The sequence below is a fragment of the Rhinoderma darwinii genome, chromosome 11 (assembly GCF_050947455.1).
Source record: "Rhinoderma darwinii isolate aRhiDar2 chromosome 11, aRhiDar2.hap1, whole genome shotgun sequence".
NCBI classification, from domain to species: domain Eukaryota; kingdom Metazoa; phylum Chordata; class Amphibia; order Anura; family Rhinodermatidae; genus Rhinoderma; species Rhinoderma darwinii.
Genome location: NC_134697.1, coordinates 11,347,541 through 11,375,223, shown reverse-complemented (window position 1 = coordinate 11,375,223; position 27,683 = coordinate 11,347,541). Strand labels below are relative to the sequence as shown.

Here is a 27,683-nt window from a genome sequence, read left to right as displayed (position 1 = left end):
AGTTCCTGATGAACGACATCTACCTTGGGATTGTTGGAACTATCAGGTGAAACGGAGGAGAACCGTGGATTAAACCCAAAATTACAGAAAAAGGGGGAGACCCCTGACGAGTTACTGACCCGGTTATTAAGGGAAAATTCAGCGAGGGGAATGAATGAGACCCAATCATGTTGACAGTCAGAGATAAAACACATTAAATATTGTTCCAGAGACTGATTAGTCCTCTCCGTTTGGCCATTAGTTTCAGGATGGAAAGCCGAGGAGAAGGACAGATCAATCTCCAACTTTTTACAGAAGGCTCTCCAAAACAATGAAACAAATTGTACCCCTCTGTCAGAAACAATATTGACAGGAACCCCATGGAGACGCAGGATGTGTTTGACAAACAAGGTAGCTAACGTCTTAGCAATGGGTAGTTTCTTGAGGGGCACAAAGTGGCACATCTAACTGAAGCGGTCTACTACAACCCACACCACCGACTTGCCTTGAGATGGAGGCAAATCGGTGATAAAATCCATGGAGATATGGGTCCAAGGTCTCTGGGGAATGGGCAAAGAACATAGTAAGCCCGCTGGTCGGGACCTGGGAGTCTTGGACCTATCACAAACCTCACAAGCGGCGACGTAGGCCTTAACGTCTTTAAGCAACCCGGGCCACCAGTAGTTTCTGGCAATGAGGTGCTTGGTACCCAGGATGCCTGGATGGCCAGATAGTGCGGAGTCATGATTTTCCCTAAGTACCCTTAGCCGGAATAGCAGGGGAACAAACCGCTTGTTCTCAGGAAGGTTCCCGGGAGCTTAACCTTGATCAGCCACAATTTCGGAGACTAAATCAGAATCAATAGAGGAAATGATTATACCTGGAGGCAAAACACAAGCAGGATCTTCCTCCGAAGGAGGGCTGGCCATGAAGCTACGCGACAGTGCATCAGCCTTAATATTTTTAGACCCAGCCCTATAGGTGACCAAAAAGTTGAATCTGGTAAAAAATAACGCCCATCGAGCTTGTCTCGGGTTTAGCCTCCGGGCAGATTCTAAGAAAACCAGATTCTTGTGGTCGGTAAGGACCGTTACCTGTTGCCTAGCCCCCTCCAGGAAGTGGCGCCACTCTTCAAATGCCCATTTAATGGCTAAGAGTTCGCGGTTGCCAATATCATAGTTACTCTCAGTGGGCGAAAACTTCCTGGAGAAGTAGGCACAGGGACGGAGATGGGTGAGGAACCTGGTACCCTGGGACAAGACAGCACCCACTCCCACCTCGGACGCGTCAACCTCCACGATGAATAGCTCCATTTGGTTGGGCTGAACCAGCACTGGGGCCGAGATAAAGCACTTCTTAAGGACCTCAAAAGCCTGGACAGCCTCAGGAGGCCAGCGGAGGAGATCAGCACCCTTGCGAGTGAGGTCCGTAAGAGGCTTAGCGATGACCGAGAATTTAGCAATAAATCTCCTGTAATAATTAGCGAACCCCAGGAAGCACTGTAACGCCTTCAGGGAGGCAGGTTGGACCCATTCTGCCACAGCCTGGACCTTGGCGGGGTCCATGCGGAATTCATGAGGAGTGAGGATTTGACCCAAAAATGGTATCTCCTGCACCCCAAACACACATTTTTCGGTCTTAGCAAACAGTTTGTTTTCCCGAAGGGCCTGGAGCACCTTCCTGACATGCTCAATGTGGGAGGACCAGTCCTCGGAAAACACAAGTATGTCATCAAGGTACACTACAAGAAATACCCCCAGGTAATCTCTTAAAATCTAATTTATGAAATTCTGGAAGACCGCGGGAGCATTACAAAACCCAAGGGGCATGACGAGGTATTTGAAATAACCTTCGGGCGTGTTAAACGCAGTCTTCCACTCATCCCCCTCTTTGATGCGGATAAGGTTATAAGCCCCCCGTAGATCAAACTTAGAGAACCATTGGGCCCCCTGAACCTGATTGAAGACATCAGGAATCAAAGGAAGGGGGTACTGGTTCCTTACAGTGACCATATTCAAGTTCCGGTAGTCAATGCACGGCCTAAAACCACCATCCTTCTTCCCTACGAAGAAGAAGCCAGCACCTATCGCAGAAGTAGAGGGGTGAATGTAACCCTTGGCCAGGCATTTCTGGATATACTCTCTCATGGCTTCACGTTCGAGACAAGAGAGATTAAATATCCTACCCTTAGGGAGCTTAGCTCCTGGTACCAAATCGATTGCGCAATCGTATTCTCTATGAGGAGGTAACACTTCGGAGGCCTCTTTAGAGAAAACATCAGCGATGTTAGGGATCTGCCAGGTACTTCATCTAGCTATACTCCTGGGATTAATCAATCCACACCTGAGGCCAGACCTGCTCGACTGACACCATCTCCCACCAACCAGGGTGGCAGGCTCAGGAGTGGGAGAGCCTATCGCGGCCTGGTCTCTCGGAGTTAGCTCCGCCCCCTGCCCTTTATTACCTGCCCTGTGCTCTCCCTCAGTGCTTGTAATTCTTTTGGATTCCTGGCCTCTGCTGCTTGCTCCAGCCTGCTTCTGCCGTGCTTCTGCCTTGCTGCAGTTCTGCTTGACCTGCTTGCTTGCCCTGGCTTGCTTCTGTCTCTGTGCCTGCTCGGGTGTACTCACTTCGTCCTGGTCCTGACTGTTCGTTCGCCGCCCCGTTTCCTCGTGGCGTTCCGTGGCTACTGCCCCTTCCCTTGCGTGTTCCCTGTTTGTCTTCCTGTGCACTTAGCCAGCGTAGGGACCGCCGCCCAGTTGTACCTCGTCGCCTAGGGCGGGTCGTTGCAAGTAGGCAGGGACAGGGCGGTGGGTAGATTAGGGCTCACTTTCCCTTCACCTCCTTCCTGACATTACATAATTACAAGCCCTTACCTAGTCTACCATTTCTCCTACGCTGACGCTATCATGGACCCCCTTGAGACCCTGACCCAGCAGATGCAGGGCCTCTCCCTACAGGTCCAGGCCCTGGCCCAAAGGGTCAATCAGGGTGACGCTGCTTTAGTAGTACCCCTCACCTCACCTCTAGAACCCGACCTCAAGTTACCTGACCGGTTTTCAGGGGACCGTAAGACGTTTCTCTCCTTCCGGGAGAGTTGCAGACTGTATTTCCGCCTAAAGCCCCACTCCTCAGGTTCCGAGAACCAGCGGGTGGGTATCATCATATCCCGACTCCAGGAAGGGCCCCAAGAGTGGGCCTTCTCCTTGGCTCCTGACGCCCCTGAACTTTCCTCTGTTGATCGTTTTTTCTCTGCCCTCGGACTCATTTACGACGAGACTGACAGGACTGCTTTAGCCGAGAGTCAGCTGGTGACCTTACGTCAGGGTAGGAGACCGGTTGAGGAATACTGTTCTGATTTTAGGAAGTGGTGCGTAGCTTCTCAGTGGAACGATCCGGCCCTAAGGTGCCAGTTTAGGTTAGGATTATCTGACGCCCTGAAGGATCTGCTGGTTAGCTACCCCTCGCCTGACTCCCTTGACCAGGTTATGGCCCTAGCAGTACGACTTGACCGACGTCTCAGGGAACGTCAGCTTGAACGCTTCAGTGTGCTCCCCTCTGACTTTTCTGTGATTCCCCCCGAGGTCCCGTCTCCTCGCCCCTCCACGGAGGACTCGGAGGTACCTATGCAACTCGGGGCCTCCATGTCCCCTCGACAACGTAGAGAGTTTCGCAGAATGAATGGTCTCTGCTTCTACTGTGGGGACGACAAGCATCTACTGAACACCTGCCCCAGGCGCAAGAATAAGAAGCCGGAAAACTTCCGCGCCTAAGTGATCATCGGGGAGGTCACTTGGGCGCACAGGTATTTCCCGTTAATGTGAAACGCAATAAAATTTTGCTTCCCTTTCAGGTCTCGTTTGCTGGCCGGTCTGCCACGGGCAGTGCTTTCGTGGATTCTGGCTCATCTGCTAATATCATGTCTGTGGATTTTGCTATGTCTCTAAAGATGCCTTGTATTGATTTACCTTATCCTATCCCTGTAGTAGGAATCGACTCCACTCCTCTTGCTAATGGTTATTTTACTCAGCATACTCCTGTTTTTGAACTCCTGGTTGGCTCCATGCATTTGGAGCAGTGCTCTGTACTGGTGATGCAGGGATTATCGTCTGATCTGGTATTAGGTCTTCCCTGGTTGCAGTTGCATAATCCCACATTTGATTGGAATACTGGGGATCTCACCAAATGGGGTAATGAATGTCTTATGTCATGTCTTTCTGTTAACACTATTTCTCCCCGGGAGGAGGTAAACACGCTTCCTGAGTTTGTTCAGGACTTCGCCGATGTGTTTTCTAAGGAGGCCTCCGAGGTGTTGCCCCCCCATAGAGATTACGATTGCGCTATCGATTTGGTGCCTGGTGCCAAGCTTCCTAAGGGTAGGATATTTAATCTTTCATGTCCTGAACGTGAAGCGATGAGGGTGTATATCCAAGAATGCCTGGCCAAGGGTTTCATTCGCCCCTCGACTTCTCCTGTAGGTGCTGGCTTCTTCTTCGTGGGGAAGAAGGATGGTGGTCTTAGGCCGTGCATTGATTATCGTAACCTGAATAAGGTCACCGTAAGGAACCAGTACCCACTTCCTTTGATTCCGGATCTTTTTAATCAGGTTCAGGGAGCCCAATGGTTTTCTAAGTTCGATCTACGGGGGGCATATAACCTTATCCGCATCAAAGAGGGGGATGAGTGGAAAACTGCGTTCAACACACCCGAGGGTCATTTCGAATACCTGGTCATGCCCTTTGGGTTGTGTAATGCCCCTGCTGTCTTCCAGAATTTTATTAATGAAATCCTGAGAGAGTACCTGGGTAATTTTCTTGTTGTGTACCTTGATGACATACTGGTGTTTTCCAAGGACTGGTCCTCCCACGTGGAGCATGTCAGGAAGGTGCTCCAGGTCCTTCGGGAGAATAATCTGTTTGCTAAGACTGAAAAATGTGTCTTTGGGGTACAGGAGATACCATTTTTAGGGCAAATCCTCACTCCTCATGAATTCCGCATGGACCCTGCCAAGGTTCAAGCTGTGGCGGAATGGGTCCAACCTGCCTCCCTTAAGGCGTTACAGTGTTTTTTAGGGTTCGCCAACTATTACAGGAGATTTATTGCCAACTTCTCGGTCGTCGCTAAGCCTCTTACGGACCTTACCCGCAAGGGTGCCGATGTCCTCCATTGGCCCCCTGAGGCCGTCCAGGCCTTTGAGACTCTCAAGAAGTGCTTTATCTCGGCCCCCGTGCTGATTCAGCCCAACCAAGAGGAGCCATTTATTGTGGAGGTTGACGCTTCCGAGGTGGGAGTAGGGGCCGTCTTGTCCCAGGGTACCAGCTCCCTCACCCATCTCCGCCCCTGTGCTTACTTCTCTAGGAAGTTTTCGCCCACGGAGAGTAACTATGATATTGGTAACCGCGAACTTCTAGCCATTAAATGGGCTTTTGAGGAGTGGCGGCACTTCCTGGAGGGGGCCAGACACCAGGTAACGGTCCTTACGGATCACAAGAATCTGGTTTTCCTAGAATCGGCCCGGAGGCTTAATCCTAGACAAGCTCGGTGGGCACTATTCTTTACCAGATTTAATTTCTTGGTTACCTATAGGGCTGGGTCCAAGAATATTAAGGCTGACGCTCTGTCACGTAGTTTCATGGCCAATCCTCCTTCCGAGAAGGATCCCGCTTGTATTTTACCCCCTGGTATAATCGTCTCTGCCACGGATTCTGATTTAGCTTCTGATATCGCGGCTGATCAGGGTGCAGCTCCCGGGAACGCCCCTGGGGACAAACTGTTTGTTCCCCTGCAATACCGGCTGAGGGTACTCAGGGAAAACCATGACTCCGCTCTATCTGGTCATCCTGGCATCTTGGGCACCAAACACCTCATTACCAGAAACTATTGGTGGCCTGGGTTGCCTAAAGATGTTAGGGCTTACGTCGCCGCTTGTGAGGTTTGCGCTAGGTCCAAATCCCCTAGGTCCCGACCTGCGGGCCTACTACGTTCCTTGCCCATTCCCCAGAGACCTTAGACCCATATCTCCATGGATTTTATCACCGATTTGCCTCCATCTCAGGGCAAGTCGGTGGTGTGGGTGGTAGTCGACCGCTTCAGCAAGATGTGCCACTTTGTGCCCCTTAAGAAGCTACCTAACGCCAAGACGTTAGCTTCTTTGTTTGTGAAACACATCCTGCGTCTCCATGGGGCCCCAGTCAATATCGTTTCTGACAGAGGGGTACAATTTGTTTCCTTATTTTGGAGAGCTTTTTGTAAAAAGTTGGAGATTGATCTGTCCTTCTCCTCCGCCTTCCATCCCGAAACTAATGGCCAAACGGAAAGGACCAACCAATCCCTGGAACAATATTTAAGGTGTTTCATCTCTGACTGTCAATTCGATTGGGTCTCATTCCTTCCCCTTGCTGAATTTTCCCTGAATAACCGGGTCAGTAACTCGTCAGGTGTCTCCCCGTTTTTCTGTAATTTCGGGTTTAACCCAAGGTTCTCCTCCGTCTCCCCTGGTTGTTCCAATAATCCTGAGGTAGAGGAGGTTCATCGGGAACTGTGCACTGTCTGGGCCCAGGTTCAGAAGAACCTAGAGGCGTCCCAGAGCGCACAAAAGATTCAGGCGGATAGTAGACGTTCTGCTAACCCCCGGTTTGTCGTCGGGGATTTGGTCTGGTTGTCGTCCAGGAACTTGCGCCTTAAGGTCCCGTCCAGGAAGTTTGCTCCCCGATTTATTGGACCTTATAAGATCATTGAAGTCCTCAACCCTGTATCCTTCCGTCTGGAGCTCCCCCCATCCTTTCGCATACATGACGTCTTCCATGCCTCCCTCCTTAAACGCTGCTCCCCGTCCTGGTCCCCCTCGAGGATACCTCCTGTTCCCGTTCTCACCCCTGAGGGGGTGGAATTCGAGGTGGCCAAGATTATGGACAGTAGGATGGTCCAGGGCTCCCTCCAGTACCTGGTCCATTGGAGAGGATACGGGCCGGAGGAGAGGACTTGGGTACCTGCCCGTGATGTTCATGCTGGGGTATTGATCAGGAGGTTCCACCTCCTCTTCCCCACTAAACCGGGTCCCCTTAGTAAGGGTCCGGTGGCCCCTCATAAAAGGGGGAGTACTGTTAGGGATCTGCCAGGTACTTCATCTAGCTATACTCCTGGGATTAATCAATCCACACCTGAGGCCAGACCTGCTCGACTGACACCATCTCCCACCAACCAGGGTGGCAGGCTCAGGAGTGGGTGAGCCTATCGCGGCCTGGTCTCTCGGAGTTAGCTCCGCCCCCTGCCCTTTATTACCTGCCCTGTGCTCTCCCTCAGTGCTTGTAATTCTTTTGGATTCCTGGCCTCTGCTGCTTGCTCCAGCCTGCTTCTGCCGTGCTTCTGCCTTGCTGCAGTTCTGCTTGACCTGCTTGCTTGCCCTGGCTTGCTTCTGTCTCTGTGCCTGCTCGGGTGTACTCACTTCGTCCTGGTCCTGACTGTTCGTTCGCCGCCCCGTTTCCTCGTGGCGTTCCGTGGCTACTGCCCCTTCCCTTGCGTGTTCCCTGTTTGTCTTCCTGTGCACTTAGCCAGCGTAGGGACCGCCGCCCAGTTGTACCTCGTCGCCTAGGGCGGGTCGTTGCAAGTAGGCAGGGACAGGGCGGTGGGTAGATTAGGGCTCACTTTCCCTTCACCTCCTTCCTGCCATTACAAGCGAAGTCCTGAACAAACTCAGGTAGAGTGTTCACCTCCTCAGGGGGAGAAATAGAATTAACAGAAAAACATGACGTCATGCATTCATTACCCCATTTGGCAAGATCCCCAGTATTCCAGTCAAACGTGGGTTTATGCATCTGCAACCAGGGAAGGCCTAAAACCAAATCGGACGATAATCCCTGCATTAACAGTACAGAGCACTGCTCCAAATGCATGGAGCCAACAAGGAGTTCAAAAACAGGGGTATGCTGTGTAAAATAACCATTAGCAAGAGGAGTGGAGTCGATATCCACTACCGGGACAGGTTTAGGCAAATCAATCAAAGGCATAGCTAGAGACATAGCAAATTCCACAGACATAATATTAGCAGAAGACCCTGAATCCACGAAGGCACTGCCGGTAGCAGACCTACCACCAAAAGAGACCTGAAAGGGAAGCAAGATTTTATTAGGTTTCATATTTACGGGAAATACCTGTGCGCCCAAGTGACCTCCCCGATGATCACTTAGGCGCGGAAGTTTTCCGGCTGCTTATTCTTACGCCTAGGACAGTTGTTCACTTGATGCTTGTCATCCCCAAAGTAGAAGCAGAGACCATTCTTCCTGCGGAACTCTCTACGTTGTTGGGGGGACACGGAGGCCCCGAGTTGCATAGGTACATCTGAGTCTTCCGTGGAAGAACGAAGCAACGGAACCTCGGGAGGCATCATGGGGGAGTCAGAGGAGAAGGCACAAAAACTTTCAAGTCGTCGTTCCCTGAGACGCCGGTCAAGTCGTACCGCTAAAGCCATAACCTGATCTAGGGAGTCAGAAGAGGGATAGCTAACTAGCAGGTCTTTCAGGGCGTTCGACAGACCCAATCTAAACTGGCACCTCAAGGCAGGGTCATCCCACCGAGAAGCTACACACCACTTCCTAAAGTCAGAACAATACTCCTCAACAGGTCTCTTACCCTGACGTAAGGTCACCAGCTGACTCTCGGCAAAGGCAGTCCTGTCAGTCTCGTCATAAATGAGCCCGAGAGCAGAAAAGAAAAGATCAACGGGGGAAAGTTCAGGGGTGTCAGGAGCCAAGGAGAAGGCCCATTCTTGGGGCCCGTCCTGGAGCCGGGACATAATTATACCCACCCGCTGGCTCTCAGAACCTGAGGAGTGGGGCTTTAAACGGATATAGAGCCTACAACTCTCCCAAAAGGAGAAAAAAGTCTTCCGGTCCCCTGAGAACCGGTCAGGCAACTTGAGGTGGGGTTCAAGAGGTGAGGTGGGGGGCATCATGCAGGTTGTCCCTCTGAGCCAGGGCTTGGACCTGTAGGGAGAGGCCCTGCATTTGCTGAGCCAGGGTCTCAAGGGGGTCCATAGTTGTGTCAGGGACCAGGGTAGACTAGGTATATGGGCCTGTGATTATGTAATGACGGGGTAGGGAGACAGACAGGTGAGCCCTAATCTACCCGCCACTCAGTCTCTGCCTACTTGCAACGACCCGTCCTAGGCCACGGGGTACAACTGGGCGACGGTCCCTACGCTCAGTAAGTGCACGACAGACAAACAGACAAGGGTACACAGAAGCTAGGGAAACGGGGCAGCTGCCCACGGAGACACCGTGAGCAACGAGAGTAGTGAACGGGCCGAGTCAAATCAGGAGTGCACGAGGTACAAAACGCTGAGCAGGAGAGTGGTCAGTAAGCCAAGGTCAATAACAAGCAGAGGATCAGTAGTTCAAGCAGCAGCAGAGCCAGGAAACAAGCAGAGCAGAATCACAGGCAAAGGAGCAAAAGGAAAGGCAGGTATAAATAGACAGTGGGCGGAAGCTAGCTCCGTCTGGCCAGGCTGTGATAGGCTCTCACACTCCTAAGCCTGCCATCCTGAGTGGTGGAAGATGGAGTCAGTCTCACAGACATAAGAGCAGGTGCAGACTGATTACTCACAGGCGTCAACACAGAAGCTGTGTCTGGCAGATCCTTTACAATAGTAGTGGTCATTATCCGGTCAGTATAGTAGTGGTTATCACCCGGTCAGTATAGTAGTGGTCATCACCCGGTCAGTATAGTAGTTGTCATCACCCGGTCAGTATAGTAGTTGTCATCACCCAGTCAGTATAGTAGTGGTCATCACCCGGTCAGTATAGTAGTGGTCATCACCCAGTCAGTATAGTAGTGGTCATCACCCAGTCAGTATAGCAGTGGTCATCACCCGGTCAGTATAGTAGTGGTCATCACCCGGTCAGTATAGTAGTGGTCATCACCCGGTCAGTACAGTAGTGGTCATCACCCGGTCAGTATAGCAGTGGTCATCACCCGGTCAGCTGTTTACACGGATGACCTCTGTGAACTCTTAAATGATATGCGACAAGCAGACATAACCACCAGGATAATGTTGTTAATCCGATCTCATCAGCAATTCACCCAACAGATAATGACTTAGTAACGCAGATCTTCTTAAGACTCAATGTATGGAGACGTATACCGCAGTCCTCACTGATCTGCAGGGCTGGAAACATTCCCAGATACTATACAGAATCCTGAAATAAGTGACATGAAGAAAAAGGGAGAACAGGTGCATGTAGGTGGCAGCTTGAATTGTCCTGACGCTTCACCATGATGGGTGGGATAGAACCGCAGGGCCAGCAAGATATCACAAACATGCAATCTTCTTAAGGGATGAGGCACTTTTGCAACCAATGCATCTAAAATTTAAAAATAATTAAACAACTTGGCAAATAGCCTTGACTAAAGATCTCCCGTTTTGTGTATACAACTCCTATGCAGACCTATGTGTCACCATGTTTACAGACTACAAACAAATTCTGTGTAGTCTGATACTGCAGTCTTGTGTTACTTTCTTTCATTTGTCTTTTCTTCTATTTAGGTTGGCAAGAAGAGGAGGGAGAAGGATTGGAGTAACACAAGACAGCAAGGTCAAACATGGTCTTGGTCCTTAAGGGATTACCTAAGGGTGTCCATTGGGTTCAATGAATTCTCTATGGTTGTGCAGAGCTGAGCAGGACAACAAACCCTAATAACTCTTTACAAATGACCTATTGGAGACCCAGGTATGACCGCTACATCTGCACCCCTTGTCCTTTAAAATTTAATTGGTGCACCCCCAAATAGATGATATAAGTCACATTGAATGTGCAATAATCATGTCCATACAGACCGTTATGGCAGACTGGAGGTTAATGTTGTTATTGCTGTTGGTATAATCTGGGATTATATTTCGGTGTGGGTCTGGCTGAGATATAATGGGGATTAGGCTGAACATTAAAGGGAGACAGATCAGGCAGAAGCTGCAAAGACAGAGAGAGGAAAGTGATTTACTGAGCGGGACGGAGCAAATACAGGGCAGACAAGGACTGACCCATAACATGAGTTAGAAAGTATCTCCAGACAGGAGTAATAATATAATAGCACAGGGCAGGGCACCAACATGGCGGCAGCGCTGAATGGAAAGTACGAGCTGGTGTCACAGAACAACCTGGAGGAATATCTCAAAGCTTTAAGTAAGAAATCAACATTTAGTGCAGATTGTAAAAGCGGAATGAGGGCGGAAAGATAATCAAAGCACCCCCAGACTGAGAACGATAACGTTACAGAGTAGAACATGAAGGGTAAATGGTTTGGGTCCGTGTTTTGGGGTCTTTTGATGTGGTTTAACGTAATATGACAGCGGGACTGACAAAGTTGCAGGGTATAAAATGATTGGGCAGGTATACAATGTGGTCAGTGGGGCACAGGGTGCATTGCTGAGTGTAATGTGATGGGGTGACAATGTTGATGGGTATAATGGGAAGGGGCGACAGTGATACTAGATATAATGTGATGGGGTGACAGTTTAAATGGGTGTATTGTGATTGGGTGACAATTTACTTGGTTTTATGTGATGAGGCTGACAATGTTGCTGGGTATAATGTAGGGTGGGTAACAATGATGTTGGGTATATTGTGATGAGGGTGACAATGTTGCTGGGCATAATATAATGGGGTAACAGTGTTACTGGGTTTTACATGATGAGGGTGACAATAATATGGGATATAATGTTACAGAAGTGACAATGTTGCCTTGTATAGTGTGGTGGGGGTGACAGTGTTATTGGGTATAATGTGATGAGGGTGACAATGTTATTGGGTATAATGTGTTGGGGTGACAATGTTGCCTGGTATAATGTGATGAGGGTGACAATGTTGCCTGGTATAGTGTGGTTGGGGTGACAGTTTTATTGGGTATAATGTGGTGGGGTGACAATGTTGCCTGGTATAGTGTGGTTGGGGTGACAGTTTTATTGGGTATAATGTGATGAGGGTGACAATGTTGCATGGTATAGTGTGGTGGGGTGACATTGTTGCCTGGTATAATGTGGTGGGGGTGACAGTGTTATTGGGTATAATGTGATGAGGGCGACAATGTTATTGGGTATAATGTGTTGGGGTGACAATGTTGCCTGTATAGTGTGGTTGGGGTGACAGTTTTATTGGGTATAATGTGGTGGGGTGACAATGTTGCCTGGTATAATGTGATGAGGGTGACAATGTTGCCTGGTATAGTGTGGTGGGGGTGACAGTGTTAATGGGTATAATGTGATAAGGGCGACAATGTTATTGGGTATAATGTGGTGGGGTGACAATGTTGCCTGGTATAATGTGATGAGGGTGACAATGTTGCCTGGTATAGTGTGGTGGGGGTGACAGTGTTATTGGGTATAATGTGGTGGGGTGACAATGTTGCCTGGTATAATGTAGTGGGGATGACAGTGTTATTGGGTATAATGTGGTGGGGTGACAATGTTGCTGGGTATAATGTGGTGGGGGTGACAGTGTTATTGGGTATAAGGTGATGAGGGTGACAATGTTGCCTGGTATAATGTGGTGGGGTGACAGTGTTATTGGGTATAATGTAGTGGGGTGACAATGTTGCCTTGTATAATGTGGTGGGGTGACAATGTTGCCTTGTATAATGTGGTGGGGTGACAATGTTGCCTGGTATAATGTGGTGTGGTGACATTGTTGCCTCGTATAATGTGGTGGGGGTGACCATGTTATTGGGTATAATGTGGTGGGGGTGACAATGTTGCCTTGTATAATGTGGTGGGGGTGACATTGTTGCCTGGTATAATGTGGTGGGGTGACAATGTTGCCTTGTATAATGTGGTGGGGTGACAATGTTGCCTGGTATAATGTGGTGTGGTGACATTGTTGCCTGGTATAATTTGGTGGGGGTGACCGTGTTATTGGGTATAATGTGGTGGGGGGTGACATTGCTGCTGAGGATGTGATAAAGGGAACTCATATTGTATAGTATAATTTCACAGGGGGAGGGGGGGGTCTCACAATCTGATGCTTTAACTATGGGACTCTTTTATATCAGTCCAGTAATCTGTAAAGACCTGATAATCTGGCAGCCATATTCATTTCCCTATAGTCATATAATACCGTCATGTTCTCATATTGTCTCCTACTTGTAGATCTAAATATTGCTCTGCGGAAAATAGTTGTACTCCTGCGCCCAGAGAAAGAGTTTGAAGTGGATGGTAACCATATGATAATCCGAACACTCAGCACCTTCCGAAATTACATCATGGATTTCAACCTGGGGGAAGAATTTGAAGAAAATCTAGGAGCCGTAGACGGGCGAACATGCAAGGTATAAATCTGTGGGAAATGAATTAAAGGGGAGCACCATGCTGGAATTCCGAATCTGAGGGGAAAAAAAAAAATCATTATTACATGTGGATTAATCCATGTTATATAGGAACTATAGGAACTTAACACAGTTCATTGTCAACTCTTTACCACCCTAGACCACCAAGGACATTACTATTAAAGCTGTCACCACCCTAGACTACTAGGGAAACTAACATTAAACTTGTCACCACCCTAGACCACCAGGGATATTACCATTAAACCCGTCACCACACTAGACTACCAGGGACACTAACATTAAACTTGTCACCCCCCTAGACCACCAGGGATATTACCATTAAAAATTTCACCACCCTAGTCTACCAGGGACACTAACATTAAACTTGTCACCATCGTAGACCACCAGGGATATTATAAATTAAACCTTCATCACCCTAGACCACCAGGGATATTACTATTAAACCTGTCACCACCCTAGTCTACTAGGGACACTAACATTAAACCTGTCACCACCCTAGACCACCAGGGATATTACCATTAAACTCGTCACCACTCTAGATAACCAGGGAGATTACAAATACAACCGTCACCACCATAGACCACCAGGGACATTACCAATTAAACCGACACCATGCTAGACCACCAGGGATAATACTATTAAACCCGTCCCACCCTAGACCCTCACAACCCTAGACCACCAGGTATATTACCAGTAAGCCTTCGTTCATTTCTGCATTTCGGCTCTGCTGGCTCCTTCGTATGTTGGCATTTCGGCTCCTTGCCAATTGACTTACAACAGGATTCAACGGGTGTCTGGTGGTTTGATGGCAAGAATGGCGCTGTATGTAGCGATATTCCTCGTTCAAATCTGATGAAAGTAGCAACAGAGGCAACTGTAGACAACCAAGGGTATTACCAGGACTGGGCCACCAGGGTATTATCACTAAACCACCCTGGACAACCAAAAAGAAGTGCAAGCCACCCTAGCCAGCCAGGAACACTACTATTAACCCCTATGACACCCTAGATATTAACATTTGCCCTAAGCCACTCTAGGCAACCATGGATATTACCATTTACTCTTTGCCACCAGAGATATAAGGTATAAACTTGTAGACCACCTACAAGAATATTCTGTGGTCTCTGTATGTGGGCAATGCATTTGGGCTCTGTATGGCGGTATTATGTGGGCTCTGTATGGTGGTATTATGTGGGCTCTGTATGACGGTATAATGTGGGCTCTGTATGGTGGTATTATGTGGGCTCTGTATGGTGGTATTATGTGGGCTCTGTATGGTGGTATTATGTGGGCTCTGTATGGTGGTATTATTTGGGAACTGTATGGTGGTATTATGTGGGCTCTGTATGGCGGTATTATGTGGGCTCTGTTTGGCGGTATTATGTGGGCTCTGTATGGCGGTATTATGTGGGCTCTGTATGGCGGTATTATGTGGGCTCTGTATGGCGGTATTATGTGGGCTCTGTTTGGCGGTATTATGTGGGCTCTGTTTGGCGGTATTATGTGGGCTCTGTTTGGCGGTATTATGTGGGCTCTGTATGGCGGTATTATGTGGGCTCTGTATGGCGTTATTATGTGGGCTCTGTATGGCGGTATTATGTGGGCTCTGTATGGCGGTATTATGTGGGCTCTGTATGGCGGTATTATGTGGGCTCTGTATGGCAATATTATGTGGGTTCTGTATGGCAGTATTATGTGGGCTCTGTATGGCAGTATTATGTGGGCTCTGTATGGCAGTATTATGTGGGCTCTGTATGGCAGTATTATGTAGGCTCTGTATGGCAGTATTATGTGGGCTCTGTATGGCGATATCATGTGGGCTCTGTATGGCGGTATCATGTGGGCTCTGTATGGCGGTATTATGTGGGCTCTGTATGGCGGTATTATGTGGGCTCTGTTTGGCGGTATTATGTGGGCTCTGTTTGGCGGTATTATGTGGGCTCTGTATGGCGGTATTATGTGGGCTCTGTATGGTGGTATTATGTGGGCTCTGTATGGTGGTATTTTGTGGGCTCTGTATGGCGGTATTATGTGGGCTCTGTATGGCGGTATTATGTGGGCTCTGTATGGCGATATCATGTGGGCTCTGTATGGCGGTATTATGTGGGCTCTGTATGGCGGTATTATGTGGGCTCTGTATGGCGGTATTATGTGGGCTCTGTTTGGCGGTATTATGTGGGCTCTGTATGGCGTTATTATGTGGGCTCTGTATGGCGGTATTATGTGGGCTCTGTATGGCGGTATTATGTGGGCTCTGTATGGCGGTATTATGTGGGCTCTGTATGGCAATATTATGTGGGCTCTGTATGGCAGTATTATGTGGGCTCTGTATGGCAGTATTATGTGGGCTCTGTATGGCAGTATTATGTGGGCTCTGTATGGCAGTATTATGGGGGCTCTGTATGGCAGTATTATGTGGGCTCTGTATGGCGATATCATGTGGGCTCTGTATGGCGGTATTATGTGGGCTCTGTATGGCGGTATTATGTGGGCTCTGTATGGCGGTATTATGTGGGCTCTGTTTGGCGGTATTATGTGGGCTCTGTTTGGCGGTATTATGTGGGCTCTGTATGGCGGTATTATGTGGGCTCTGTATGGTGGTATTATGTGGGCTCTGTATGGTGGTATTTTGTGGGCTCTGTATGGCGGTATTATGTGGGCTCTGTATGGCGGTATTATGTGGGCTCTGTATGGCGATATCATGTGGGCTCTGTATGGCGGTATCATGTGGGCTCTGTATGGCGGTATTATGTGGGCTCTGTTTGGCGGTATTATGTGGGCTCTGTTTGGCGGTATTATGTGGGCTCTGTATGGCGGTATTATGTGGGCTCTGTATGGCAGTATTATGTGGGCTCTGTATGGCAGTATTATGTGGGCTCTGTATGGCAGTATTATGTGGGCTCTGTATCGCGATATTATGTGTGCTCTGTATGGCGGTATTATGTGGGCTCTGTATGGTGGTATTATGTGGGCTCTGTATGGTGGTATTTTGTGGGCTCTGTATGGCGGTATTATGTGGGCACTGTATGGCAGTATTATGTGGGCTCTGTATGGCGGTATTATGTGGGCACTGTATGGCGGTATTATGTGGGCACTGTATGGCGGTATTATGTGGGCACTGTATGGCGGTATTATGTGGGCACTGTATGGCGGTATTATGTGGGCACTGTATGGCAGTATTATGTGGGCACTATATGGCAGTATTATGTGGGCTCTGTATGGCAGTATTATGTGGGCTCTGTATGGCGGTATTATGTGGGCTCTGTATGGCGGTAATATGTGGGCACGGTATGGCTGCATTATGTGGGCTCTGTATGACAGTATTATGTGGGCTCTGTATGGCAGTATTATGTGGGCTCTGTATGGCAGTATTATGTGGGCTCTGTATGGCAGTATTATGTGGGCTCTGTATGGCAGTATTATGTGGGCTTTGTATCGCGATATTATGTGGGCTCTGTATGGCGGTATTATGTGGGCTCTGTATGGCGGTATTATGTGGGCTCTGTATGGTGGTATTATGTGGGCTCTGTATGGTGGTATTTTGTGGGCTCTGTATGGCGGTATTATGTGGGCACTGTATGGCAGTATTGTGGCCTCTGTATGGCGGTATTATGTGGGCTTTGTATGGCGGTATTATGTGGGCACTGTATGGCAGTATTATGTGGGCTCTATATGGCGGTAATATGTAGGCTCTGTATGGCTGTATTATGTGGGCTCTGTATGACAGTATTATGTGGGCTCTGTATGGCGGTATTATGTGGGCTCTGTATGGCAGTAATATGTAGGCTCTGTATGGCAGTATTATGTGGGCTCTGTATGGCGGTATTATGTGGGCTCTGTATGGCAGTAATATGTGGGCTCTGTATGGCAGTATTATGTGGGCTCTGTATGGCAGTAATATGTAGGCTCTGTATGGCAGTATTATGTGGGCTCTGTATGACAGTATTATGTGGGCTCTGTATGGCAGTATTATGTGGGCTCTGTATGGCAGTAATATGTAGGCTCTGTATGGCAGTATTATGTGGGCTCTGTATGACAGTATTATGTTGGCTCTGTATGGCAGTAATATGTAGGCTCTGTATGGCAGTATTATGTGGGCTCTGTATGGCAGTATTATGTGGGTTCTGTATGGCAGTAATATGTAGGCTCTGTATGGCAGTATTATGTGGGCTCTGTATGACAGTATTATGTTGGCTCTGTATGGTAGTATTTTTTGTGTAATGAATTGCATTATTAGTGCAGTTAATCTAAAATTAGATCTTTAGATAGTGGGGAGACTGTAAAAAGATTCCAGAGTATATTATGATGGTATATTATTATGTAGGTTTGGCAATGTCTCCAGCTGCAAAATGATGGGGGCTGACAATGTTGCTAAGTATAATATGATGGGGGCTGACAATGTTGCTAAGTATAATATGATGGGGGCTAACAATGTTGCTAAGTATAATATGATGGGGGCTGACAATGTTGCTAAGTATAATATGATGGGGGCTGACAATGTTGCTAAGTATAATATGATGGGGGCTAACAATGTTGCTGGGAATAACATGATGGGGCTGTCAGGACTGATAGACTTATCTTGCATAGATTTCTCAACCAAGTATAAAATAAAACTATCCCTATCAGAAATACTCATCTGTGTTTGTCAAAATAAGGCTTTTGTCTTAATGACTTCTACATATTCTGGTTTCTGTATCATCAGCTATCTCAGTCCTCCCACACTCGTATTATTGCCTCCAGCAGCAGCACAACCTTATTATTCATTGCAACCTTGTGTTATTGGCTAAAAATAATATACAAAATCTATTTTTTTAATTAAATCCTTTGAATTTATATGGCAGTGCCGCACTGCATGCATTAGACTGACACCTAGTGGTAATGCCGAGTACAACAGATCTGGTATATAAAATATCACAAACTTCTTCCTAAGGCTTTGTTCACATCCGCGCTAGGGCTCCGTTCCGACGTTCCATCTGAGCTTTCCGTCGGAACAGAGCCCTGGCAGACACAAACGGAAACCATAGGTTTCCATTTCCATCACCATTGATTTCAAAGGTGACGGATCTGGTGCCAATGGTTTCCGTTTGTCTCCATTGTGCAAGCGTTCCGTCATTTTGACGGAATCAATACCGTAGTCGACTATGCTATTGATTCCGTCAAAATGACAGAACCCTTACACAACGGAGACAAACGGAAACCATTGGCACCAGATCAGTCACCATTGAAATCAATGGTGATGGAAATGGAAACCTATGGTTTCGGTTTGTGTCTGTCAGGGCTCCGCTCCACCGGTAAGCTCAGACGGAACGTCGGAACGGAGCCCTAGCGGACATGTGAACGAAGCCGAAGTCATACCTCCTAACTTTCAAAGACTGTAAAGGTGGACAACTCATGTAGTGTGCCACTTTCATAGTGCCCTCTATGTGGCACACAGTTGTAGTGTCCCCACACAGTGATACCTTTTTAGTGGCCCTCATAGTAATGATGCTTTTAGTGCCCACCACACATTATGATGCCACCATAGTGCCCCCAACACAGTATAATGCCGCTATAGTGAACACCTACAGTATGATGCCCCCATAGTGCCCCCACACAGTATCATTCCTCCAGTTTCCCCTACACATTATGCCCCCATAGTGCCCCCACACAGTATTATGCCCCCATTGTGTCTCTACACAGTATAATGCCTCCATAGTGCTCACTATGCTGTATCATGCACATGTAATCCCTCCCTACCGTTTAATGCCCCATAGTGCCCCTTATACCGTAGAGTGCCCCACACAGTACCATGCCCCCTTAATGCCCTGTAAAACAGTGTAATGCCCCCATAGTACCCCCCCAGAGTATAATGCCCCTATAGTCCCTCCCCACACAGTATCATGCCCCCATAGTGCTCCCTATGCAGTATAAGGCCACCATAGTGCCTCCCCACAGTTTAATGCCCCATAGAGTGCCCCCATAGTGCCCTGTAAAACAGTACAGTGCCTGCCAGTATAATGCACCTAAAAAAATATATATACTCACCTAGCCTCGTTCCCATGGCAAAGAAAGCAGATTACTCAGCAGATCTCCTCTGGTCTGTGCTGTGTGTGGCTCAATAGAGGTAGGCTCGATAACTTTACTGCATTGTGCTTTCCTGTGCCAAGTCGCTAACGTCACAGTGTGAATGGTGGCGCAGCAAGCCCGTGACTCACTGTTCCACCACTGTGTTCAACTGTATCTGCGTCCTGAGGGTGCAGATACAGTCAAAATCGGGATATGTGGCAGGCTAAGTAAAAGAGAATCAACAGAAGGACATGTATGATAAGCAGGAGTTGTTTCATAACAAGAGGGGGTGCAGAGCCTAAGGAAGCCCAAAAGGTACTCTTCCCCATATGGGGAGACCAGTACTATAAATTACGTGTGACTATGAGGGGGCCCTATTAAAAATGTTGCATTCGGGCCCCGTGTTTCAAGTTATGTCCCTAGTCCCTAGTCCCTGGATCAGGAGGCACAAAGTCCAAAAGTAGATCAAGTTATAATAAATTATATTCTATTATTATTATGAGTATTAGGCTGGGTTCACACGACCTATTTTCAGACGTAAACGAGGCGTATTATGCCTCGTTTTACGTCTGAAAATACGGCTGCAATACGTCGGCAAACATCTGCCCATTCATTTGAATGGGTTTGCCGACGTATTGTGCAGACGACCTGTCATTTACGCGTCGTCGTTTGACAGCTGTCAAACGACGACGCGTAAAAATACAGCCTCGTCAAAAGAAGTGCAGGGCACTTCTTTGGACGTTTTTGGAGCTGTTTTCTCATAGACTCCAATGAAAACAGCTCCAAAAACGGACGTAAAAAACGCAGTTGAAAACGGCGCGAAAAACGCGAGTTGCTCAAAAAACGTCTGAAAATCAGAGGCTGTTTTCCCTTGAAAACAGCTCTGTATTTTCAGATATTTTTGGTCACTACGTGTGCACATACCCTTTAGGGTATGTTCACACGGCCTATTTACGGACGTAATTCGGGCGTTTTTGCCCCGAATTACGTCCGAAAATAGCACCTCAATAGCGCTGACAAACATCTGCCCATTGAAAGCAATGGGCAGACGTTTGTCTGTTCACACGAGGCGTAATTTACGCGCCGCTGTCAAAAGACGGCGCGTAAATAGACGCCCGCGTCAAAGAAGTGACCTGTCACTTATTTGGCCATAATTAGAGCCGTTATTCATTGACTCCAATGAATAGCAGCGCCAATTACGTCCGTAATGGACGCGGCGTTCAAGCGCCTGCACATGCCGTTACGGCTGAAATTACGGGGATGTTTTCAGGCTGAAACATCCCCGTAATTTCAGCCGTTACGGACGCCCTCGTGTGAACATACCCTAATATAGAAAATCGATTCCCATGCAGTTATTATAGCTCAGCCATCTGCTGGACACAAGGAATTCTGCAGCAACGGTTTTTATTTTCCTAAGGGTCAGTTCACACAGAGTCATTTGACACGTTTTTTGACGCGGAAACTGCGTCGGAAAACGCGCCAAGAAACGCGCCATTTCAATGGGAGGCGGAAGCGTTTTTTCCCGCGAGCGGAAAAACCGCCTCGTGGGAAGAAGAAGCGACATGCCCTATCTTCGGGCGTTTACGTCTCTGACCTCCCATTGACATCAATGGGAGGCAGAGAAAGCGTATTTCGCTGCGTTTTTGCCAGTGGTGCACAATGGCCGTTGGCGAAAAACACAGCGAAAAACGGCGTGCAGGCAGATCAAAATCTGCCTCAACATTCCAAACGGAATGTTGAGGCAGAATTTTCTGCCTGCAAAAAACTCTGTGTGAACATACCCTAAGACTAGGGCGACACCTCGTCACAGCGTCGATGCTGTGAAATCACGAGATGACTGCAACTTCAAAGGTAAAAGTGCAAACATTTTAAGAAAAAATCTCACCATTCGCTCTGATGACAACAAGGCCACTTGCAACTTTTTGCCCGTAGGAAAACACATTGGTTGCGTCATTGTTGTGGGAATCCCGCTATTTCACCTCAATTTGAGGGCAATGCCATATCGCTGTGGGGCGCTAGTCTTATTGAGGAGCTGTCACATTTATGGTATAGTAAAGGGGACCTCTGCTGCTGACGGATCTTGACATTATCTTTTATTCTTTTATGGATTGTGTGACTACCAAGGACAGCCCAGCTAACCGAACTGTCTCCTTACTGCCCCCTAATTCTGTATTTTACAGACAACCGTGTCCTGGGACGGTAACAAGCTGGTGTGTGTACAGAGCGGTGAGGTGCCAAATCGTGGCTGGAAGCAGTGGCTGGAGGGAGAAGTGTTGCATGCGGTGAGATATCAACTTTGTCATCGTCAACACCAAGTTTCCCAACTCTTGTCCTTCTTGCTATGTTACTTTTATACATTGTCTCTAGAGCAGATCTCCCCACCAGTGGCTCTACAGCTGTTGTGAAACTGCAACTCCCAACATGCCCAAGCAGCCTTCGTCTAAGAGTTGTCGTGTCGCAAAAACTGGAGAGCCACAGGTTGAAGATCACTGCTCTGGTCTTTAAAAATATCTGTGTCCACACTGTGAGAGTTGAGAAACCCTTTAAAGGGGCAGTCTGGTTACAAAAAATATTTTTAAGTACCCTATGTGGGAATTCTGAGTTAATAGTTGGGGGTAACATATTCAGGACCCTAAATATTAGCTAGGGCAGCTACAAAGAGTGTCTCTCACTCTGGAGGACCCGGCACATCCATGCATTATATGAACAGCTCATTAATTTCAAAGGAAATGTAATGCTCCATTTGTCCTGTGGCGGTGCTGCTGGAATGTGTGTGTCTCTCTCTCTCTTCTCTCTCTCTCTCTTCTCCCTCTCTCTTCTCTCTCTCTCTTCTCTCTCTCTCTTCTCCCTCTCTCTGTCTGTCTCTCTCTCTCCCTCTTCTCTCTCTCTCTTCTCCCTCTGTCTGTCTGTCTGTCTCTCTCTCCTCTCTCTCTCTCTTCTCTCTCTCTTTGTTTCGATCAAATTGGTCATCCGATTGGATCTGAATAAATTCGCCGCAAATCGCAATTGCTCTGATTGCACTGGAAACCCAAGCCAGCATTAGTAATGTCATCCACCTACACCCCTCATGCTGTGCTGGGAAAAGGGATAAACGCTGTGCATTTTGGCAAGGCCGTCTGCAATGCATTATGGGAAAGCCTGCCCGAGGTTATGTGATTCTTTTTTCAATCTGTAAAATGGCGCTTGCTGGTGGTTGTCATTTTGCCGCGATTGGTGCGAAGTGAACTTCAAAAGTTTGGGATTTCACCGAAAGTTTGGGGAAATTCTGACCAATTTTTTAATTTGTGTAAAATTGATTCACTCATCTCTACCTAGCAACAATTAGCAAACCATTTTATAGATTATAGATGGGCATTGCGCATCTCGGACGTGAAAAACTACTGCCCGAGGTGCATCCGTGCTCTGCGCTTCTGGAGGTCTATGGAGGGATGCGTGAAGCGTGAATAAATAGGACGTGTCCGATTTTCTCACGGACCCTTCCCACGGTCCATTGAAACAACATCCGTGTGAACGGCCACATTGAATTATATAGGTCCGTGTGACGGCCGTTGTTTCAACGGCCGCCACACGGACGTCTAACACCTTCGTGTGAATAAGGCCTAAATGTGTTTAAATTTACATTTCAGGCCCTTCAACAGGGACAATCCTGTGACAACCTTCTAATGTTACCTCAACTACAGCAATTATTACTGTACAAAACTCGGATGAGAGCCCCACTGGAGCTCGCTAGAGAACTGTGCACAAATCTTCATATTTCCTTTAAATAAGATCATATAATGTTCCAGCTCAAAACAGAGGCGGGGCTGTGACTACCTTTTAGAAGGAGAGGTTATTACGTAGAGGGGGCAAAGGGGGAGAGGAGTAACACACGACTGCATGATCAGACTACACAACGTTTGCTTGTAGTCTGTAACCATGGAGACACGTAGGTCTTTATAGCAGCTGTAGATACAAATCAGTAGGAGATTTTTAATCAAGACTAATTGCAAAGTAATTTCATTTTTCATTTTGAATGCATTGGAGCGATAAAAATTTAGTTTTTTTTTTTAATGAGTTCTGCCTTTCTTCTCAGGAGCTGACGGCGAGGGACGCTGTCTGCATGCAAACCTACCGCAAAGTATAAAGAAGAAGATTGTAAACCTACAAACACTAATTCGTCCTGAGAATATGTCCATATATATATAATGTTCTGACTTGATTGTTATTATTTTTCCTCATATTTCTGCTATTAATATTTAATTCAGGAGAAGGCAGATGGACGTCAGTGACCAGCAAAACACTCAGGATGATCTGATCACTGTCTAAGTTAAAGGGATTTTCCATTTTCTTTTGTATATAAAGCTTAATCTTTGAATAGCGAAAAATTCAGCAAATTCCTTATATACTTTGCGTTTCAATTCTTTACCATTTTTAATATATCTGCTTGCTGTCAGCAAATGGAAACATTCTTATTTGCAGCCATTCTTGTAAAAACCTGTATAGACCTAATACTTGTCACAACTGAGGGTTTGTTACAGTTGTATCCAGTCTAGTCAATACTTGGTGAGCTACACAGCCTAACTCTAGAATAATATAGTGTACCTGCGCTGATACATTGGACAAACACAGGAGAGAGACTGGATACAATTGTAACAAACCCTCAGCTGTGAGAAGTATAAGGTGTGTACAGGTCCTCAGGTTCTGGATATAAACAAGAACGTTCCCATTCAACAGGAATATAGAAAAGAGTGAGAAATTGAGACAAAAGGCATGTTAAAAGGTGCAGAACTTTTTGGTATACAATGATTAACCTTTATTTACATAAGATATGGAAAAAAAAACTCCAAAGAGGACTATTATGTTAAAATGAATGAAGCAACAATCACTCCTGAGTTACTTGGTAAAAATATTTTAAATAAAAGATATGATTAAATCAACATGTATTATGTATCTCTCTCCAATCATGCCTCATGAGAAGACAGAATTTATATTCTCTTTAGCCTGAAAATAGCTTTCCCCTATATACAAGAATATAACTACTATAATACTGCTCCTATATACAAGAATATAACTACTATAATACTGCCCCTATATACAAGAATATAACTACTATAATACCGCCCCTATATACAAGAATATAACTACTATAATACTGCTCCTATATACAAGAACATAACTACTATAATACTGCCCCTATATACAAGAATATAACTACTATAATCTGCCCCTATATACAAGAATATAACTACTATAATACTGCCCCCTATATACAAGAATATAACTACTATAATACTGCCCCTATATACAAGAATATAACTACTATAATACTGCCCCCTATATACAAGAATATAACTACTATAATACTGCCCCCTATATACAAGATTATAACTAATATAATACTGCTCCCTATATACAAGAATATAACTACTATAATACTGCCCCCTATATACAAGATTATAACTAATATAATACTGCCCCCTATATACAAGAATATAACTACTATAATACTGCCCCTATATACAAGAATATAACTACTATAATACTGCCCCCTATATACAAGAATATAACTACTATAATACTGCCCCCTATATACAAGATTATAACTAATATAATACTGCTCCCTATGTACAAGAATATAACTTCTATAACACTGCTCCTATATACAAGAATATAACTACTATAATACTGCCCCTATATACAAGAATATAACTACTATAATACCGCCCCTATATACAAGAATATAACTACTATAATACTGCTCCTATATACAAGAACATAACTACTATAATACTGCCCCTATATACAAGAATATAACTACTATAATCTGCCCCTATATACAAGAATATAACTACTATAATACTGCCCCCTATATACAAGAATATAACTACTATAATACTGCCCCTATATACAAGAATATAACTACTATAATACTGCCCCCTATATACAAGAATATAACTACTATAATACTGCCCCCTATATACAAGATTATAACTAATATAATACTGCTCCCTATATACAAGAATATAACTACTATAATACTGCCCCCTATATACAAGATTATAACTAATATAATACTGCCCCCTATATACAAGAATATAACTACTATAATACTGCCCCTATATACAAGAATATAACTACTATAATACTGCCCCCTATATACAAGAATATAACTACTATAATACTGCCCCCTATATACAAGATTATAACTAATATAATACTGCTCCCTATGTACAAGAATATAACTTCTATAACACTGCTCCTATATACAAGAATATAACTACTATAATACTGCCCCTATATACAAGAATATAACTACTATAATACCGCCCCTATATACAAGAATATAACTACTATAATACTGCTCCTATATACAAGAACATAACTACTATAATACTGCCCCTATATACAAGAATATAACTACTATAATCTGCCCCTATATACAAGAATATAACTACTATAATACTGCCCCCTATATACAAGAATATAACTACTATAATACTGCCCCTATATACAAGAATATAACTACTATAATACTGCCCCCTATATACAAGAATATAACTACTATAATACTGCCCCTATATACAAGAATATAACTACTATAATACTGCCCCCTATATACAAGAATATAATTACTATAATACTGCCCCCTATATACAAGAATATAACTACTATAATACTGCTCCTATATACAAGAATATAATTACTATAATACTGCCCCCTATATACAAGAATATAACTACTATAATACTGCCCCTATATACAAGAATATAACTACTATAATACTGCTCCTATATACAAGAATATAACTACTATAATACTGCCTCCTATATACAAGAATATAACTACTATAATACTGCCCCTATATACAAGAATATATCTACTATATTACTGCCCCCTATATACAAGAATATAATTACTATAATACTGCCCCCTATATACAAGAAAATAACTACTATAATACTGCCCCTATATACAAGAATATAACTACTATAATCTGCCCCTATATACAAGAATATAACTACTATAATACTGCCCCCTATATACAAGAATATAACTACTATAATACTGCCCCTATATACAAGAATATAACTACTATAATACTGCCCCCTATATACAAGAATATAACTACTATAATACTGCCCCCTATATACAAGATTATAACTAATATAATACTGCTCCCTATATACAAGAATATAACTACTATAATACTGCCCCCTATATACAAGATTATAACTAATATAATACTGCCCCCTATATACAAGAATATAACTACTATAATACTGCCCCTATATACAAGAATATAACTACTATAATACTGCCCCCTATATACAAGAATATAACTACTATAATACTGCCCCCTATATACAAGATTATAACTAATATAATACTGCTCCCTATGTACAAGAATATAACTTCTATAACACTGCTCCTATATACAAGAATATAACTACTATAATACTGCCCCTATATACAAGAATATAACTACTATAATACCGCCCCTATATACAAGAATATAACTACTATAATACTGCTCCTATATACAAGAACATAACTACTATAATACTGCCCCTATATACAAGAATATAACTACTATGATACTGTTCCCCTATATACAAGAATATAACTACTATAATACTGCTCCTATATACAAGAATATAACTACTATAATACTGCCCCTATATACAAGTATATAACTACTATAATACTGTTCCCCTATATACAAGAATATAACTACTATAATACTGTTCCCCTATATACAAGAATATAACTACTATAATATTGCCCCTATATACAAGAATATAACTACTATAATACTGCTCCTATCTACAAGAATATAACTACTATAATACTGCTCCCTATATACAAGAATATAACTACTATAATACTGCTCCTATATACAAGAATATAACTACTATAATACTGCCCCTATATACAAGAATATAACTACTATAATACTGCCCCTATATACAAGAATATAACTACTATAATACTGCTCCTATATACAAGAATATAACTACTATAATACTGCCCCTATATACAAGAATATAACTACTATAATACTGCCCCTATATACAAGTATATAACTATAATAATACTGTCCCCTATATACAAGAATATAATTACTATAATACTGCCCCCTATATACAAGAATATAACTACTATAATACTGACCCCTATATACAAGTATATAACTACTATAATACTGTTCCCCTATATACAAGAATATAACTACTATAATACTGCCCCCTATATACAAGAATATAACTACTATAATACTGCCCCCTATATACAAGAATATAACTACTATAATACTGTTCCCCTATATACAAGAATATAACTACTATAATACTGCT

General features: G+C 45.1%; 1 protein-coding gene across 1 annotated transcript; it reads left to right on the top strand.

Annotated features, from left to right (window-relative positions):
• Positions 1-11,077: 11,077 nt before the first annotated feature.
• Positions 11,078-23,747, top strand: RBP5 (retinol binding protein 5). Its single transcript, XM_075842332.1, has 4 exons — positions 11,078-11,150; positions 13,109-13,287; positions 21,531-21,632; positions 23,423-23,747. Exons 1-4 carry the CDS (start codon positions 11,078-11,080, stop codon positions 23,471-23,473), a joined length of 405 nt encoding a protein of 134 aa, XP_075698447.1. The 3' UTR covers positions 23,474-23,747.
• The last annotated feature ends 3,936 nt before the right edge of the window (positions 23,748-27,683 follow it).

What these genes read in the sequence shown, in the direction of transcription:
- RBP5 (XM_075842332.1), top strand. Translation starts at nt 11,078, where the DNA reads ATGGCGGCAGCGCTGAATGGAAAGTACGAGCTGGTGTCACAGAACAAC. An exon ending in GGAATATCTCAAAGCTTTAA is followed by an intron (nt 11,151 to 13,108) that starts GTAAGAAATCAA and finishes TCCTACTTGTAG; the next exon opens with ATCTAAATATTGCTCTGCGG. An exon ending in AGGGAGAAGTGTTGCATGCG is followed by an intron (nt 21,633 to 23,422) that starts GTGAGATATCAA and finishes CTTTCTTCTCAG; the next exon opens with GAGCTGACGGCGAGGGACGC.